This window comes from Merops nubicus, unplaced genomic scaffold (genome assembly GCF_000691845.1).
Source record: "Merops nubicus isolate BGI_N331 unplaced genomic scaffold, ASM69184v1 scaffold43621, whole genome shotgun sequence".
Taxonomy (NCBI): Eukaryota; Metazoa; Chordata; class Aves; order Coraciiformes; family Meropidae; genus Merops; species Merops nubicus.
In genome coordinates, this window is record NW_008587019.1 from 12,124 (window position 1) to 29,403 (window position 17,280).

General features: G+C 37.0%; 1 protein-coding gene across 1 annotated transcript in view; it reads right to left on the minus strand.

Moving 5' to 3' along the window:
• LOC103781092 (echinoderm microtubule-associated protein-like 1) overlaps positions 1–17,061 on the minus strand; it is a gene marked incomplete at its 3' end in the record, with an annotated part of 28,923 nt that extends 11,862 nt beyond the window's left edge. The window contains exons 1-5 of the mRNA XM_008948793.1: positions 16,979–17,061; positions 15,172–15,219; positions 11,809–11,943; positions 7,098–7,126; positions 2,342–2,471 (exon numbers count right to left, since the gene is read on the minus strand). Coding sequence (XP_008947041.1) covers positions 2,342–2,471; positions 7,098–7,126; positions 11,809–11,943; positions 15,172–15,219; positions 16,979–17,061 — 425 coding nt within the window. The remainder of the gene's footprint in view (positions 1–2,341; positions 2,472–7,097; positions 7,127–11,808; positions 11,944–15,171; positions 15,220–16,978) is intronic.
• Between the last annotated feature and the right edge of the window lie 219 nt (positions 17,062–17,280).

A 17,280-nucleotide genomic window follows, 5' to 3' on the forward strand; every position in this document is an offset into this window, starting at 1 on the left:
AAACCTGCTTGCCAAGCGAGCCGGTCTCAGACGGATCTGTGCAGACCACCACTCCTGCCCTGACGTCCCCAGTGCCAATTTCTCACCCAATTTACCACCTCTGTTCGAACTTTCCCTCACTCTGCATCACTGAGAATCTCTGCACCTTCATGTCAGAATACATCTGATGTGGTCCAAACCTTTTTAGGCTTACCCAGATACCTGCTAACATGACTGTAAAACCCCTTTATGATTCAGGTATGCCCCGAAATCTGCCCCGAAATCTCCACACATTAGAATTTCTTCCTTCTGTTTCTCATCATTGTCTATTTTGCCCTTTCCATTAGTCCATTTCACCTCTGATATCTTGTTTCACTACCCCCATTCTTACATTATAAAGCATTTCTGGCTGTGATCCCACAACCAGGCTGGATCTGTCCACTACAAAGAGGTTTTCTCCTATTCCAAGTTCTGTTACTCTCCAAACAAACAGCTCAGCTTTTCCAGCTTAACTGGAATGAATGCCTGCAATACTGGTTGTTTTTCTGCTGTCTTCATCTTTCTCATTAAATTATTTTACACTATAGTTGGTATATTGGGCATTATCTTTTTTTTTCCCCCCTTAAAAATTCTTTCATCTATCTAGTAATCAGTGTAACCTTTAAGTATGGATGTGATTTGGTTTAACTGCAAAGAAATTAAAATCTGAAAAACTTAGCACTGTATTTTTGGAAAAATATGCAGCCTCCCTCTGAAACCATCTAGGGTGAGCCAGATCATTTTATTTGTTTGCTTCTTTGTCTACAGACAACATTTATACATGGAATTCTGCTAGGTAAAGAGACACACATCTGGAAGGACATAAGAATATTTAAACTAAAAATAAAAATTCATCTGGCAAATATTCAGCCATTTACGTAAGCTTAAGTGAGAAATTAATGAGAGTGACATCATTACCTACTCTACCATTTCTTAGGGTAGTCTGAAATACAAACTTCAGCTTCCACCTACACACTGCTAATGACAATCTGGTTTGTTTTGTGGTTGGTCGTTTGTTCTTTCAGCAAGTGTCTCCTGTGTCCTCCTTAGGCCCCCTAAGCAAGGGACATCTTACAAGCATAACAAGACATCATTCAGCTCTGCTGTGATATGTGGTGAGAGGCTGTACAACAATTGGATGGCAAAACACTGCAAGCAGTGTTTATCACTCTAACCTCAGCCTTTATGCATTTTGTGGATATTTTGTTTTTAACTCATCTTATTTCTGTATGCATTATCGATGCAATTCCAGCAGAGAGGGGTAGAACCCACAAGCTTAGCTGCAATAGGAATAATAAGAATGGTTACTAAATCTGTCATTAATCTCTTGTGAATACAATGGGACTTTTGGAAACTCTCTGTGTGCATTCTGAAACCACATGCAGTTCTATTTATACAACTCTGAAAAAGACTTATATGCAGCCTGTATTCTTTTTTTAGGAAGACAAAGCAACTTCCTATTTGCATTGGATGGGACCAAAAAAATGCTTTTTCTTAAAATAGAAAACCTTATGAAGACTTCACCTCTCTAAAGACAGTGGATATTACAGATTGATCTTGTGTCTATCTTTTATCTTGAATCATCTATTATAAATGCTAAGATTATATAAACTGAAATGTCACTTCTTTTTTTCAATAAAGAATACATTTTTTCATTATATTTAAAAGTGAAAAGTGAAAATTTCTATATGTAATGAAACACTGATCTCCTCCAAGTTAGAATTCTGTAATTACGTTCACTCACAGAAGTCAGTGGAAAGCCCTGGTCAACATTTATGGTGCTTAAGCGGCTTAAAATCTAAATTCAAACATTATATGTGATGCATTAAGAATTTTATTGCTAAGCACCTATCACTTGCAAAGCACTATTCAGTTCAGGGCTTGTGCCAGTACTGAAGTTGATGAGAGCATCCTCTAAAGGACAATGATACACATTTTTTAAAACACAGATTAAAATGATAAATTACCGCTGATAACCAGCAAAAAAAAAAAACCCTGAGCTTGTTTTGTGAGTTCTATAATTAATAATCACAGCTCACTACATACTTGCAATATGCCTAGTTTAATCTTTAGCTAATTACCATGCTTCAAACTTAACCTTCAAGCAACATTTAAGCAAAAGCTTTCTTAGGCTGCCACCCTATACTTCACAAGATGCAGAACAACAGCCTCAAAAAACTAACACCTGTACCAGTGGAATGTTGCTTCACTAATGAAATGAACCCTAGGATCTTAATTTTGCCATACTTTACCTCAAAAAATTATTTAAAAAGTCATTAAGAAATTATTGATTTCCAGTAGTCCTCTAGCACAGAAAGGATACACCCATTCCAGTTTAAGCCTCTTGGCTGGTAGTTCTACTTTTGCTTCCAAATTGTAAGATTCCACTTGCTCTTTGGGCATGTACATGGTAACAGGACGTCCACGAAGAAACATTTTTACGTATCCTTCCTCTACAAAAGGTCAGAAATGTTTCACGTTACACAAAAACACACATCAGCGGAGAACTCCAGTGCTCCTCCATCCCTTCCCACTTAACAGTCTGGTGTGTTACAATTACAGATTGACGTGCAATCTCAAACAGAAAATAAGCAGGTTTGTTTGGTTTGTTTTTTTCCTAAATAAAAATCAGTAAGCAAAATTTAAAAAAAAAAAACATTCAAAGTCCCTTTTTCCTCTAAATATTTTGAGCAGCAGAATTAGAACAATGTCATGAAGAACTACAAAACCGAAAGGACTGAAATTGAAACTTTTTTGTGAAAAATAATGTCACAATATTACATTTTTTAAATAGTAAAAATGAAGGGGAAAACATCAAAGATTACAATTAACGCAGAAAGGCCACTTAAAATTAATTTTATTTTTTTAATCAATATTTACAGTTGAGCATCAGCATCTAAAGTATTTTCCAACACCCAGTCGCATTCTTTGCATCTCAGTGTAAAGATATGCTTTACACTTGATACAGTGTTAGAGATACATTCGAAATAAGGAACACAAACAATTAGTAAAAGGAATCATGCTGATGTACATGCAGAAAAGAATGTGCTTTAAGAACTACTAAACATTGAAAAAGGAATGACAACATTGACAGCACATCAAAAGAAAGGAAAATGACATACAGGAGAGAAGCTACAAAAACTGAATTGCCTGACAGAAGTAAACATTTCTAGAAGAAAATACTAGAAGTAACGTGTTGAACTGGTAAGAGATATTTTTGGGGGAGAGAAGCAGGGATTAATAACAGATCTGGAAGTACTGACTTGGGGACTTCATGGGGCTTATAAAACTAGGAGATCTGGGAAATGCCATGAAGGTCTGACTAGGACTTTTGGGAACTGGCAAGGCCAAAGTGGGTGTCCTGTGAACTTCTGATGAAGTTTGTCCAGATCCAGAACGTGCTGGCTCTTGCTGCTTCATCGGCAGATCAAGGAGTTCAGCCTTGTTCTCATGCGAATCAAGCAGTTTTGGAGTCAGTGACATCTGTAGAGTTACTAGACAGAATAATCGTGGGCACAGAGGAAATGGAAGGGCAGAAGTAACAAAATCATGTAAATGAAAAAAAAAATGATACAATTTAGGACTGTTAAAATTATGCTATGAAGTGTTAAGTATCACTACAACTATACCATTATTTTTTCAATTTGAAACTAAGGCTTTATTTTAATTGGAAATATGCATACTCTACAAATCCTGACTAAATGAATAAAAATTATTGGTCGAACAATTAAACATCATAGCTATGCTGTATTACCTAAGTATACATGTATTTTGCCCTTAGAATATTCCATTTTGGAAATAAATCTACCTGTCCTGTCACAGTAAAGTTACAGCAAGGGCTCTCTATCTTCATTTACAGAATTCATACATATAATGAAAACAACAGAAAAATGAATGTTAAAAAGAAACAATAATAATGGTGAAATAAGGGTGACAGATGGTTGGAGCTTAAGATGCCTATTCAGATGCTAGAATACTGGAATTGTTTTTAAAAATCTACTCCAACAGCTCTGTAGTGGAAAATAAACTATAGAGGGTAAAGCATCACATAGCAGAGCATTACAGCACTATTTGTATGCGCATGCAGCATCTATTTAATGAGCTGGAAACACATGCCAATACTCCTGACACTGCTGCACTGGGAGTCAATAGATTTTCAGGAGTGCCAATCACCGACTGTGCTTATCAAAGGCTGGGAATGAATGAAAGTGTAAGTCACTGAATTGCCTTTCTCACCTGAAACTTTACATTTGGCCACCTAGAGTGGAAGTAATTTGACCTAGTCACTTAAAACTCCTTTTTAGAGTAATTCGTGAGAAACAGGTACTTTTGGACAAATAAATCACATGTTAAGGCAGATGTCCAAAAGCCAGCACAGTAAATGATACCAAGTATGCCACAGCGAATATAGAAATTATACCTTCAGAATGCCTCCCTCTCTCTCAACTGTAAAGAAGAGCTGAGGATGACTAGGTCAGGCACAGAAATCCATACTGTGCATTTAGTTCTAAATTTTGGCAATATTACTTCTATCTGTACTGATCTTTGTTAGTAATCCAAACATTGTGTACATAACCAATCTACCTCCCTTTTCTAAGTTTTTAAGACAGCAGAGTTCTGAGTGTGAAGATACAGATGTAAAGACAGACAATCACCAAACTACGAAGACAGACGAGTGGTGAAACTTTAAGACAAATGTATCTTTTACATCTGCAATGTTGTAAATTTGAAATTGTTGTTGAAAAATAACTGCAAATATTAACGGTTGCTGAACTGAAACAAGAAGGCACGTGAATGCTAGTTAGGGTCTGCAAAGGAGACCACTACTGATGGGAGGCATAAGATTGTACAAAGAACACACAGAGGTAAACTGTCTAAAAGACTTTGCCTTGAGAACAAACATTCTTTGCTTTTTGAGATTTTAGATTTGTTGCAAAGCTGAAAGATGCTGATTAGTGGAAAAACTGTTAGGATTTGGCTATCTCTAAAAAGCAAGACAAATCTGTGATTATATCACAGATATAAACATGCATCAAAGATGTGCATATTTACAATACAATTTAGCTGAAGCTTTAGAAAACTTTATGGCATTTTTACCAAATATAACTCTGCTTTATGACATTGAGCAAAATGCACTGAGAAATCAGTTAGAGGCCTAGATCTCTTTATTCAACATTCAGAAAAATCTACAGTCTACTAAGTAAGAAAAAGCAAGGGGAAAACCAAGGCTTCTATAATCATGTTAGGCTAACAGCGGAACAGCCAACAAAGGGGCAAATTCTATATGAATTTCAGCAGAAGTGCAGAACACCATTTCAAATACAGTGAACATCCAAGTGTTGCCATATAGCTCTCTCAACATATTTTTTGTAATTCAAAATCTTCACAATGAGTCCACACAAACCTAAATTATAACCCATTATTGTTAAAGTGCAACTGAGGGTTATAATTCAGTAGATTGTATAATGGATGCCATAATTTATTTATTTTTCTCATTCAAAAGAACTAGGAAAGTTTTAACATTGCAAAATACAGACAAGTTAGAAAATAGCTGGTTTTATATTTTGCTTTTATCCCACCAGTACCATTTTGCTTCGAGAGCTATGAGGTTTTGGAAGTGAAGCCTACCTTTGCAGTGTGTCACACGGCGCTTCCCTTGTGATTACAGAGACAGAGACAGAAGGGCTACATAAAGATGTGTTTGAATACAATAAACTCACTCAATACCTGCTCTACAGGCTGCCCAGACATACGCTGCTGGAGGCTAACCTGGCCAAAACACTGAGCCACTCTCCATGCTATACATTGGGTAATTACAGTCAAAATGCTTTTCCTCCAGCTAGGGGCTCTGTTTAGTTCTCCTGTCATTAAAACGCCAGCTTCAGCTCCATTATGCAGCTATATGCTTAAAGTAAGTAAAACTCCAAGTATAACTTCCTTAGAAAAAATGATTCATTTCAGTAGGACTTTTGCCCAGGTGAGAAGGGTAAAAATAGCACCACATCTCTTCAACTGCTGATCTTTACATATGGGGAAAGTGTCAGAAGAAACAATATTCTGAACCTATTTGCTTACATAGGGCAAGGGAAGGAGAAATGCTACACAAGTATATTCTGTGCAAATCAGAAGTTTTGCTTTTCTAAACCAGCAGTTTTTATGAAAGGGACATGAACCATGATTGTATTGTCCCAAGAGACTTAAGTGCTTACTTAGTTTTGTTTATTATTGAGTTCAAAATTCATTACACCAAACTGGAAGTATGGCTTAAGAGCTTTGTTGGATGCCGATCAAGCAGTGCAGTAAACAAAAGACTTTCTACTTTTTCAACTTAATGTATGATTACTGGCACAGAACTTTACACAAAAATAATATGCTACATCTGATAAATCAACAGGTTTTTTCCCTTCCTTATTTTGTTAAAAGAAAGCTTTTATTTTAGCTCTCCCTGATTTTTCAGAACAAACATAACTGCTATATGTATACTAGTAAGCTTCGTATCTCTGTCGAGGTTGTTCAAAGTTTGTAACTGCCTACTGACAAGTACAAACTCTGCTTGCTTTCACTTGCACTTACCATTTCACTTTCAAAATAATTTTGCAATGATTTTCAAATTACTCATAGACTTCCAAAGCTGTAATAACAAAACATCTTTTCTATTTGCAGTTTGACAAATTTTATTACAAGGTATTGGGACAGATGTGGCATTCTTTAACAGTAGCTGAGGGCTCCCTTTTATGACTGATTAACATGACAGCACCATAGCAGGAACTTGGCATATGCTTTAACTAACAAAACTTTAATACTGCTTTGAAAGGGAAGACGTATTGGGGGTAAGAAGACATGGCCTTTTTCTTTTCTTTGTCTTCTTACAGAGAATCCTAACTGTAAAATAAACCTATTAGGCCACTAAAAACCAGAGCAAACTGATCAACTTTTTAAAAATATGTCAGCAGCAGCCTAAAAGTGTCACGTTTAGATTCCGAATACCAGTTTCTAGGCATCCACATTAAAAAAAAGAAACCACAGCTCTATTATGTTATCACAGTTGTTATCTGCTTAAAAATTTTAAAAGTTCCTACCTGCACTGAACATTGGTTCCTTGGGTTTGCTGTGAAAATAATGAAGAAATTTTTGTTTCAAAAAGCATGCACATGCAGTTTGCACATATAAAGGTAACAATATAATATAAAATTAAAAATATAACATAAAAGATATTTGTGTGTGCACATATAAGTAAAAATACTTTTTCAATTCCACTATTTACAAGGTACATCCTAAAGCAGACACAGTTAAAACCTGTGTACATTGTGTCTTCTTGATGACAGATATTAAAAGTTTTACATTCAATTCTCAAACCTACAGATTTTTCTCCTTTTTTCAAAAAAGTTTACATAAAACATGGAGCTGCCCAATTGTTTCTTGGCAAATGACAGTACTTGGTAAAACCCCGAAAGCACATAACCATCATGATCAGAATTTCTTCTCTTTCTCACTGCACTGCTGCTCTCCTCAGAGAGGAGCTCTCTGGATAGTACTGCCCTGAACAGAAAGAAGCAATCTTCTTCAAAAAATGCCAGTCACTTGTTTTCTTTGCCCCTTGCCCTTGTGCAATCAGGCTTGAGGGTGTTGCTTTGGATGGAAAATGCTATTATGCAGTTATTTGTTCTCCCAGTTCTACTTTCTTTCTATCCAGTAAAACTTTTGAAATACCAGATTACTGTTGGTTTCTTAGGGTGATCCCAAAAGGGTTGAAAGCCCTGTCATTCTGATGGAGAAATGCTGAAGCATGGAGTATCCCTAGAGCTGCGATGGCATCCCTACATCCACTCCTAGGCTGTAGTGGGCAGGTAAAGAGAAATGAAAAAAAGAAACTGAACAATTGGGTTGGATTTTTCCAAACAGTTTGTTTCTAAGCATAAAACATTCTCTCTACAATAGAAGATAGAAAATAATTTTACGGTATTTTTCCTTCTGCTTGATTTGACAGTTATATTAGGAATAATACATTTACTTAGTGATAAAGTCAAAGCAAACCTAAAAAGAGTTCTACTGATCCTACCCATTGATTTAGCAACTTTTCATAATATCAGGCTGAGTATTAAAGATGCATCAAAATTCATGCTTCAGGCTGGCGTACATACACAGCCAATCCCATCTATATAAACAGCATGACATGTTCCCATGGTTAACACCAAGATTAATATTTATGAATGAAGATATTTTTAGAAAATAAAAACTTTATGGGATGGAGCTGTAGTCAGAAATACTGCCATGTTAGAGACAAAAGAGTCCCTAGCTCTGAACAGATCATGCTGACTTATTCAAGTTAATCAAGCTAATGTGAGAGGCTGATTCATGACAGTAATAAAGCAAATCATGTGTACTTTCTAATGATACAAACCCTAACCACACACACAGCTCAGACCTCTCACTATCCTTTTTCTTTTTTTGTGAACTTGAGTCACTTCCTACTTACCTAACCCTTAGGAAGGCTCAGCCCTGACCCAGAGCCACAGGGAGCGGGGACACCCCAGAGCAGCATGGGAGATTATGGTCATCTCCTTATGCTTAAGGCTTCCTAAAATAGCTTTTTATAGCATTATGGTTTTGCGTAACAGCCTACAACTCTATAGACTTTGACAAACAATAATTTCACAATTGCCTTTTTAGATTCCTGCCACACATCCTGCTTTAAGCTTCATCCAGAGACAAGACACAGAATCATAGAATAGTATCACAGAATACCTCAAGTGGGAAGGGACCCATAAGGATCAATGATACAAATAACAAGGCTGTGACTAGATGGTTAAGTGACACCCTCCTCCACACACTTTCACACATAGAGTTAGCTTTAGGACAGCCTCAGCCTCCAGCATACAGAATCACACTCGTTTTCCTTCTAGTCCTGTGACTCTGGTTTTACATTTTCAGCATCTGTAGCCAGCCTCTCCCACAGGATAAAGACACTCTCCAAGGCAGTGAGAGCTGTGGCGCTGAATGCCATCAGGCTGCATGTGACAGAAATCAGGGAAAACTCTCTAACCACACAATCATTGTTCTCATAGTGGCACAAACATCACTAGCTCCAGCTGAGGCAATCTAACACACGCTCCTTGGGAGCAATTTAATTCCTTGGGATACTTGCACATTATTCAAGTGTGGCATCACTTGTGCTGGATCTCCTCCCCGAGTCTGAAGTAAGTGACTTAGGATCAGTGCCGTTGTTCAACCCCTTGTGGCCTTACAACTGCAGAATGACATAACCACTTGGTTTCTGTTACAGCAGTATGAAAATACTAAAAACGCATCTGAAGTATCATGATCAACTTTAGAGCAGAAATTTAAAAAAAAAAAATCTATACAGATAAACTTTAATTATATTGTAAATTTTTTATTTCTCAGCTATTTTGGTATCCATTTTTCAAACATACAGTACTTCCGTGTAGATATTAGAAGTCATATCTTTCTTTCTTTAATTTAAATTAACAACCTAGTTAATATTCTTGCCTTCTTTCTTTAGTAGCTTTAACATGCAACTAATTTCAGATACTTATCAACTTATGCAGGTAGAAGGAACTTGGGGATATCTATGAAAAAAGGACTTTGCAGAGCACTGTATTTAGATTTGACAAGTATATTTTCCACTGCACAAAACACAGAGAATTCACCCTCTGGGGACTTGATCTAATGATTTTGTATGTATGAGATAAAATACATAGAGAAAGGACACTGCAGGATCATCATATGTTTGTTAAAACTTTTCAAAAAACTACAGTGAATTATTGCAGTAAGTTGGAAAACTGATGACATTCACCATTGATAGGTGAAGTACTCCTGCTCACATTCCAGAAGCAAATCTGCCTGTCTATTTAAAGAAACTTAATTTTTTAACAAAAAGTTTCTGTAAGAAATTTGTTTTGTTTATATAAGATGGATTTTTTTAAATCACTAAGGTCACAACATAAAGGTTGTTGCTATAATTTGATACATACAACAGAGAAGGAAATTATTTACACACGCAAAATAAAAAGTAAAGCCTTAGAAAAATCCATCAGCTTGAAGAGATCAATAAAGAAAACAGCAACTCTTTGTCAATGACTTCACTGAGGCAATGTAGCTGCATAAAGTTACGCACTATTCCAACACTTTGCTGAATTTCCAGTTTAAAATAAGAGCGAGTTTTTATCTTCTTGGCAGCCCCTTCACTGGTGGTTAAGTTTTTTAGAAAGCAAAACTAAGCAAAAATTTTCAGGCTCACTTGTTCCTAGGAGTGTTGATATTTGGTTTGCTGCTTCAGCATTATTTTATCAGATGTATCAAGGTACACATTCTCTGTGCTAGAAGGGCCTCAGATGTTTAGTAACAACTTTGTCCAAGTCTGCACATGCAGAAAGAGAGAGACATGGCTCCTAAGTAATCCAACAAAAGATTGATTTTCCTCTCAGAAGTAGTATTTATTTATGGATGACATAAATTTTAATTGCTACTGTGTTTTATTTTTCCAGTTATACTCAGTATTTTAGGAATTTTAAAGTACAAAAAGCTTATAAACAAAACCAAACCCACATCTATGTAGTTATCAGTTGTTTACAATTATTTTACCACGAAGTTAAGAAAAAGAAAAAAATCATATGCTGAGATAAAGTCAAATTTCTTTAAGTACCAGAAGGCCCAGTCCTGCACATATCTGTTGGGTTATAAATACCTTATTCACATGCATGGTTACAATTCTTCTCCTTGGTTACAATTTTATACCCTTGTACCTATGGTACTCTTAATTTTTGAATTATTCCCATAATATTCTAAGACTTTCACAAGTTTTGTAAACTTTACATGCTTGCTGTCTTGCCTCATAGCTGAAAATGTGTCCGAAAACAAATTATTAATAACACGATCAACTATTAGCGTCCATTGTGTCCATTAGTACACAACAACCTCAGTCACCCCTTACATCAAGTGAAGATGCTCTAAGGACAAAAAGGAAGGGTTGTTTTGTGCCACACCATTGGCTCACAAGCAGCCCAAGGACTCCTATCATGGCACTAGCACCCAAACACAGGTGGTAAATCAGGTTACTCTGTGATCTTCATTAACATTGTTTCTATGGTCGCACCATCTGTGACATAATGAAACAGCACCATCAACACCACTTTTTGCATAGGAAACTGGAAGAGGACTGGTCAAGTGGAATGGCCAAGACTAAAATCTGCCTAGGAAATACAGGAAAGAACCATTTGACCAACACAGACAACACTGACAAATCTCAATGAATCAGCTATCTGTTCAAGACCATCTTAAGCCTGAAAGTCTTGGACAAAACACACTCTTTTCTTTGGACTGCCTGAGAAACACCATCAGACATACACAGAGATAGGCATCACTTTACTCTGCTTCTTTAGACCGCACTTTTGTGTAAGCCTCTCCCTCCACTTCTATATTGGAAGGAAGTTCAAGGAACTTGGACAAGGGAAACCACTAAGATAATGGAAGAAGCATGTTTAATAATTAAGAACTTTTCCAGTCATCTCAAGGTTCTCATATTGTTTATGGTTTGGAAATAAAGCAAATAAATTTCATCTAAATTTGAAAACCCGTTTTATTTTAAATGTTTTTAAATATATTTTTGTCCAACCATTGGAGTGTTTTTTTGTTTTGGTTTGGTTTTTTGTTTTGTCTTGTTTTTTAAAAATCTCCCAATATTTGCTGAAATAAACTAATTTCTCTGAAGAAGCTGATTTCATTACTAGGGCAGTAGGCTGAGAAAGGAGACAGGCAGGTGAATAACATTACCTTTCACTGTTCTTTTTACCACTAGAGGAACTGCTGGTGGATCCAGTGCGGTTGCGACTCCCTTTGGAATCTCCATAGCTTTCCCTCCGGCCGCCCGGGGACACACGCTCGGCTGAACTGGTTCTCTTCACCGTGCTAACAAAAAAGGGAGCAAGCTTTACAGTGGCACTTACTAAAGCACATCTCTTTGCGACAAATATTTTTGAGAAACGTGTCAAGTAGAACGCTGACCCTAAAAATAACTAAAACTGGTTTTAATCATAACTTTATTTGTTAAAGAGCCTACACAAGAGTTTTGCTGTGTACCTGGTGCAACAGAGACAAACATACTGCTTTTTCTTTAACGATAAAATAGAAAATGGGCTAAATCAGTATGATAGATTAAGTTGCAATATCTAATTTCCAGGTCACATTTAAAATCTGTGACTACCACTCCACACTTCTGGACTTCTGGATTCTCTTACTAAGAGGTGAAAGATTTAAAGATAAAGCCTATTCCCTGACACATCCATCCAGAACACAGAAAATGCTATAAATGTAAGTTAAAATTTGAGCGTCAGCAAGCTAACTTTGTGTCTTCATTCAGTATTCATTATTCTGTGGTTCACAGCTAGTTTTAAGATACTCCAAAGTGCAATTAATGTTGAGCTAGTCTGCATTTTTTTGTTAGCTTGTCAAAAATGTATGCTTCCTACTTACACGTATGAATAGATTAGATTCCCCACATCGCCTAACAAGGGATTTCTCAAAGCCTTAAACCTTGCCTTACTCTCTCACTCTTCCATCAGCCTCGCTGCCAAGACAGCTATCAGGGAGCTCCTGTATGACCTTATGGCAGCCCTTAGACATTCACATCTCTCTGATGGAAAAACATGAGTCAAGACACAAGCAGTATTACTTGGTAAGTTAAGAGAAGCACACTCAGAGCTTATATCTAGCAGGAGACAAATTATTGTGGTTATTCATCAGTGCAGAGCAGTTTTCCCTGGAGCAGTGCTTCCTGGCAGCAGAGGGAGCAGCTGAGGGCGAGGCGGGCAATGCCGGGCGATGCCACAGGCAGTGCTACCCGCACCCAGGCAGCGGCCGCCCCGCGGCACCGGCTGAGCAACGGCACTCGGTGCCAGGCTCTCATTTCCCTGTCCCAGTCCCGTGCTGTTTCCCCCCCTCCTAAAAACGGAACAGAAATGTCCCCTTTATCCATAACAACCCCATAATTAAATGGCCACCTTCAGCAGCTCCTTCAGAAGCCAGGGACACCAATGATTGCTTTCAAGCTCACACTCCTCTACCCAAATCCCAAACAGAAGCTCCCTCCCTCTGTGAAAACTTCAGTTCTTTCCATTATTGCTCCTTCAAGTACCAGTCTTATCCCAGTCTCACCTCTTTCACCATCCCCAGCCAGCTCCCCCTTGACCTCTACATTCCCAGGGATGCTCTGCTTACCATAGGCTCATCTCTAGTGTCCTTGAGGATTATTCCAAACCTCCCCACGAGCCTCTAAAAACTATCCCTACCCTATTAGCTCAGTCAGCTCCTCAGGTTCTGTCCAGTTTTGTGTGTGGTGTAAGAAAGAAAGGCACTGGTTCCTCATAACTAAAGGAAATGAGGCAGACTTTTCTGTCCAGTCAAAAAATACTCAGCATATCAACTGTACACCATCACTGACACACATTAATTAAAAAAACAAAAAAGGCAAGCCTGCTGCCTCATGTCTTTTTACCAGCAAGGAGGGGAATGTTTCAACACCTCAGCTGTGGCTCAGTTACAGAAACGATGGAAATAACCAAACTGGAGTCTTCCTGCCAAGCCATCACTCTTCCAAAAGGAAGGAAGCCCCATCCAGGGAAAGCTCCGCAGAGCAGATGCATGTTAAGATGCATCTCAGGTAGCTTGGCAAAAACCAAATAACTTTCTGGAACATGCGATGGTAGGACAGATGTTCAGTGCTGTGTTTTTGTACTAAAACCAAGCACAATTCAAATGATTAAGCTGAAATTTAAAACATACAGTTTCCGCAGAGAGTGCAATATAAGAGAGCAAGCAGAACGTGAAGTTACACGCAGGCACAGAACAAAATACATTCACAAGAGAAAGGAAAAGGCAGTAAAAAGAATCTAAATCTGTCTTCATTTCTGAAATAATTCTCCTACACTATTCTAACATTATGCAAGTCATCTCAATGTCAAATGCATGAAAAAACCTCCTCCAGTAAATAATACTGTCAACACTTAACTGTTCTCCCTGCATTTCATAGTATCATCCCATTTAATAAAACCCCACTTAAGAAATAAAAATGTTTACTTCACATAAAATAGCTTTATTAACATGAGTCCTTCCACTACTTTATACACAGTAGTGACAAAAATATCCTCTCTGTGTGATTTTGCAGGACCAAACCTTTACTTTGGCATCTTTTCCTGTTTAAGCATCGTTTCCTCCAAGAAGAGGTAATATCAGCCTACACTAAAATTAAATTAAGGAACTCACCAGATTATACTAATGTTAGCAAAAATCTAAGTTACAGTACCAATTTCAAACTAATTTTAATGTTGCGTGGGGTGTTATTTTTATAGCTATCAACACTCAAAAGATGAACCAGTGGATAAAAAATGAATGGATGGGACTAAAGCTTGAAAGGGTAGTGCTATCATAGCCGTACTAAAACTACTTTTACCACAAGAACAAAATTCTTTTAAACTCCTCTGGCTTTCATCCATTACTGCTTAAACTAATTAGCAATGTTATCTTCTGACAAATTTTATTTTAAACTTCCAACAACAACAACAAAAGCCCAGTGAGAAGTATTAGCAGGTGGTTGGAAAAGAGGATTATAATTCCATTATTTTAATTCAGTTTGGCATATACACATTTTGGTAGCTATAGTGTTAAATACCAGTGATTATATCCATGGCTACAGTAGACATACTGTCAACTCAGGAGGAATTTAAAGCAACAGAAAATGTCTATTTAACTTACAGGTTTGTAAGAGCATAACAGAATTCCAGAATCTGGCTTCCACATTAGTGATATATGAGGAGAGCATTTTCAATTATTTAGAAAGATAACATTTTAGTAACACAATTTCTAACTTAAGACAACAATGTGGTCTAATGAAACACCCCTATAATAAAAATTATGTTAGCATGAGACAACATGCATATACCATAAAATTATCTAAATTTCGCAATGCATTTATCAATGATGAGAAAGTTTTAAACACTTATTTCTGAAAATGTTAAAAATGGGAATAATTACAGTTCTACCATGTTAGTTCTTGTACTAAAACAGCCACTTTCTATGTGCTGAATGGAAACAGAAAGGAAAAACAACTGAGCTTCAACACTACAAATAAGGATCCCTCACCTTAGAGTAGGCTTTTTCAGTTTGCATGCATTGAGAAGATTCACAGACCTGCTTAATCCAGATTGAGAGGTGCGTAAACAAAGCAGAATAAAAAGTGAATGCAACAATAAAATGTGGAAACAAGACATTTAAAACAAACTTACATTAAAAGACACAATCGCATGCTTTCAAGATATGAAGTCACGTGCAAGAGTAAACAACACAGTGCTTATTGACTCAGTCAGATGTTTGATCATTTCAAACCACACATTTAAGAACACCAGTGTATCTTTGAATGACAAAATCTCAGCAGTGCTCCAATACACCGTTTGTGAAGTGACTCAAAAAAAAAAAAAAGCCAAAAACCAAAATCAAAGAGGATATCTGCTGAAGAAACCAGACAGATGATCCAGCTAGAAGACAAAGACAATTAAAAAAGCAGCAATAAAGATAAGAAAATAAATCCTCAGATATACATACATATAGCACTGCATAGCATGAATGTTTCAGAGGGTTGCATTACTAAATTGTGGTGAACAAATCTGGCCAAAATTTAAAAAAGCAAATACTTAATTACCAATTTTATTTTTTTTTAATATAAAAGCTCTTTAATAAAATAAATTAAAAATAGTGCACAGTAAGACAGTAACTGATGATATTAATAATATTTAGAAACTTGTCTAGCACTCTCTGACCCTCATTTAAATCAATTAGAATAAATCCAAGAATAACATATGACTGGAATTTCATTATGCCTCTGAGCAACGCACTAATAACTTTAATTGTTAGAGATAAGGTGAAGTGGCATAGTAGTTTTATCACTCAACGTTCAATGGAGAGGGATTTCTTTTTTAATTTATATTCTGTTTTGAAATTTTCTTTGAGAGTCAAGCATTAAAGAGAAGCCCTAATCGAAGGTTCGATACAGAGTTTGTGTGTGTGCCAGTTACAAACCGTTGCTGCCCCCAGAACAGAACACAGAACATTAATTCCAGGCGACTGAACAATTTCCTAGGGGCCATGTGTTTAGAGTTTTGAAGAACAGGAATTTATCATATTAAAGTATTTTATTCTCCCTGCAAACAAAGCTCTTTATGTTTTCTTTGTTCCTTTTTCTTCCTTTTGATCTCCATTGTCAGAGTTTTGCACCATTGTAATACTTTGCAGTCTGCTGGGGGAGAAAGAATGACTGATTGTCTCCTTTTGAAAAGCAAAGTATGTGCTAGCCTGCAGCCTGCAGCAGAATCCCTACTGGGAAAGGTACTGTCTGCATTCTCCTCCCTTTCTTTTTTTTTTTTCTTTTTCTCTTTTTCCCCCTCAACTCTTGGAAACAAAGCTATCCTAGATGAGTCACAAAACCCTAGATTTTAATAGGGAACACAAAACGTTACTACTGTGCACTGGCCAAATTCCAAAGACAAATTTAGTGTTAAGCAGCAAACTTCAAGCCACATTACATGCAAAAGAAAGAACGCAGGGGGAAGGGAAGGTTCTGCTCATGATACACTAACTCATCTTAACTGAAAATAAAGTTTCAAATAATTATTCTAAGCATGAAGCTCAGAATAAAAATATGGTAGCATTCAGAAAGCTGGTACTCAAATTAGCTTACACACTTCTGCAACATAAAAGTAGTAAATATATTAAATGTTAAGCCAAATCCTCTTCGCTTTTGCATAGATGACTTGGAAAGGCTTTACAAAGGCTGGCAATTCTTGATTATCTGCGTTGGGTGATTATCCAGCCCATCACAAAATGACTTCAGCTCTGCCTTAGCTGGCTTGCTGCTGGCAGCCACCCAGTTGGATACACACGGCAGCCCCATCACCTGTGTGTGGCAGCTCCTGCTGCTGCTGGACCAGAATTTTTGGTCCCAGTGTCACCAGCATGACCAGACTTTCTATCTTGCATTGTACCAATGTCACGTACTTTTATAATCCAATTGACCTATGTTTTGGATTTGTGCTTTTGCTCTATGCAGATTATTTCATTCTTACCTTAACTTGCAGTTTGGTATTGCCTCAATAAGATCTGAATGCTGAAGGGGGGTTTAGTGCCCTCAATTCTAATCGAAGTCAGAGTCAGTTGAGGTTACTTAGCACTGCAAGATCTGGATCTAATTATCACATT